General features: G+C 70.3%; 1 protein-coding gene across 1 annotated transcript; it reads left to right on the top strand.

Annotated features, from left to right (window-relative positions):
- Positions 1-527: 527 nt before the first annotated feature.
- On the top strand, positions 528-880 carry MNEG_16019 (hypothetical protein; the record flags this gene model as incomplete). The annotated part of the gene is made up of 1 exon (XM_014035510.1): positions 528-880. A coding segment is annotated over one exon (353 nt), but the record flags the coding sequence as incomplete, so codon positions are not given.
- Positions 881-2,706: the final 1,826 nt, after the last annotated feature.

The following is a 2,706-nucleotide window of genomic DNA, read 5'->3' as shown; positions in this document are numbered from 1 at the left end:
GTGTGTGTGTGTGTGTGTGTGTGTGTGTGTGTGTGTGTACATGTGTGCGTGTGTCGCGGGGGGAGGGGGGGTGTGCGTGCAGGAGGGGGGAAGGAATTTAAACCCACGCGCATGCAGAGGGCAGTGCCCCGATCTTGGGGTCTCGGGACCAATTTTTCGGCGTCGTGGCGGAGATGCAAGGGGCGCAGCGTACTGCGGGCCCCACCAGAATGCAGAATGCAGATTGCGGAAGCCAGCCATCAGGGTTTGAGGTGCAGCGTTGAAGAGAGCCCGACCCAGGAAACGCACAGCGGGCGGAACCCAGCGCAAGCACGCGAGCACGCGGGGGGCCAGGCGCGACGCGGGGCCACCGCGCCACCCATGGCGCCAAGCCCACGCGCGCTCGCGCCATTCCAATACTCGCATTCGTCCCCCTGACACGGACAGTCAAGCCAGGGGGGGTGTATCTCAATACAAGGGCACGGCACGTGCGCTGGCGCGCGGCGGGCCGCAGCGCAGGGGCCCTGGGGCCGAGCGGGAGCAGCACAATGCAGAGAGACCAGCGGGCGGGGCGGGGCCGAGCGGCTGGCAGGGGCGCCCGAGCGCCAAGCGGTTGCGGGCTCGCGCCGTCCCAAGCGGCCGCGGGTGCCCCAATCAAAAGGATCGCTCCAGGCTCGAGCGAGGCAGCACAACGACAGAGAGGACCCCCGCAGTTCCAGGCAGCAGAAAAGGCCGCCCGATCTGCGCCGGCGAGGCGTGCAGCGCCTGTCAGCAGGAGCAAGAAAAGGGGGCACCCAGGCGGCGGCGCGCGCAGCAGCCGCGTCTGCAAGACCGACGGCCGGCGAGGTGGCGGCCCCTCGCGGCCGCCGCGCCGCGCCGCGCCAGGCCGCGCCGCGGCCTGGTGGGGCGCCTTGGGGTGTAGAGACCAATTTGTTTGTTGGCGCCGTGGCGCAGATGAGAGGGGTGCAGCGTGCTGCGAACCCCAACGGAATACAGCATGCCGAAGCCAGCCACCAGGTCTCAAGCCGCAGTGTTTGTGAAAGCCCTTCCAAGAAAACGCGCCGCGAGTAGGGACCCCGCGGAAGCGCGCGTGCACGCGGGGGGGAGGGGGGGGGGCAGGCGCGACGCGGGGCCACCACGCCACCCATGGCGCCAAGCCCGTGCGCCAATTGTCGCAATCGTCACCCTAACATGACAAGTCACGCCAGGAGCGGGTTTGTGCACCGCAACACAAGGGCGCAGAACGCGCGCGGCCGCGCGGCGGGCCGCGGCGCAGGGGCCCTGGGGCCCAGCGGGGGGGCACAATGCAAAGAGACCAGCGGGCGGGGCGGGGCTGAGCCGCTGGCAGGGGTGCCGGAGCGCCAAGCGGCTGCGGACTCGTGTCGTCCCAAGCGGCCGCGGGTGCCCCGATCAAAAGGATCGCTCCAGGCTCGAGGCAGCACAACAACAGAGAGGACCCCCGCAGGTCCAGGCAGCAAAAAGGCTGTAGAATCTGCGTGGGCAAGGCGCGCGGCACTGGTCAGCCGGAGCACAAAAGGGGGCACCCAGGCGGCGCCGCGTGCCGCCGCCCCGTATGCAAGACCGACAACCGGCGAGGTGGCGGGCCCTCGCGGCCGCCGCGCCGCGCCGTGCCAGGCCGCTCCGCGGCGCAGTGCGGCGCGGCCTGGTCGAAAGCTGGCGCAGGGAGGGCTGGGCAAGGGGAGAATCCAGACCAGTGACGGGCAGTCGACGGCGCGCTCGCGTCACGGGGGCTAGCGGTTCGATTTGCGGGCCCGTCAGTGGGCGCAAGCGGCACTGCAACCGGGCAGGCGCCAGCGGCCCCGGCGCGGCGCCCGGTGCTTGGCCGCCCGGGGCTGCCGCCCGCCCCGCATCAGGTGCGTGTGCATGTGTGTCGGTAATGTGTGCGCCGACGCGTTCGCAGCTCAGACTGAACCAGTGCCGCCATCGATTTCGACCCAGAAGACCCTTGCCTTGACAGGCTTCCCTTCCATGCAGTGCCCCCGAGGTGGATGGTCAGGGGTGCGCGCCAGCGCCCCCAGACCGCCGGAACATGATAGACAAAACCCACCCACCCACAGGCACGCACACGCGCGCACATGTACCATTCAAATCCCAAGTGACGGCCCACGCGCTTTGATACAGTCCATTGATAAAGGGCGGCCTCTCGGCCTCTGAACGGGCAGGAAGGCTGGCGGGCTCGCGGGAAACGAGCGGGCGGCCCCACCGCGGCGCCGGGGCGGCGGCGTGCGCTGCCGGGCGGCTGCAGCAGCGGAATGCTGCGGGCGCCAAGCCAGTGCAAGTAGGCGAGCGCAAGCAGCGCGTTGCGGGGTCATCTTTCATAAGGGGCGGACGGATAAAGGAGCCACGCGGCCCATCAGGGCCTCTCTAGGTGCGTTGGGGTGTGTGGCCAGCCACAGCTGTGCGGCACGCGAATACTGCGGCCCACAGAGCCGACGGTCAGAGGGGCAGAGACCTGATCCGGTGCGGCAGCGAGGAGCGGACAGGGACCAGGGTAGAATATGACCAGCCTCCAGGTTGCGGTGGGGCAATATCATGTGGCGCGTCATACAGACCGCGCGGCGCGCGTGCGTGCGGGGCGTCGGCTTCGTGTGTCGCGCCCAGGGCGGAGGTGGTCGCGGATGTGCATCAACCTTTGGGGCCGCGCAGCGCAGCGCGGCGGCGCAGCGCGACGGCGCCCGCGCCCAGCGCTCGCTCGCCCGCGGCGGG

Source organism: Monoraphidium neglectum (assembly GCF_000611645.1).
Source record: "Monoraphidium neglectum strain SAG 48.87 unplaced genomic scaffold scaffold05896, whole genome shotgun sequence".
Taxonomy (NCBI): Eukaryota; Viridiplantae; Chlorophyta; class Chlorophyceae; order Sphaeropleales; family Selenastraceae; genus Monoraphidium; species Monoraphidium neglectum.
This window is presented reverse-complemented; position numbering and strand designations above follow the sequence as displayed.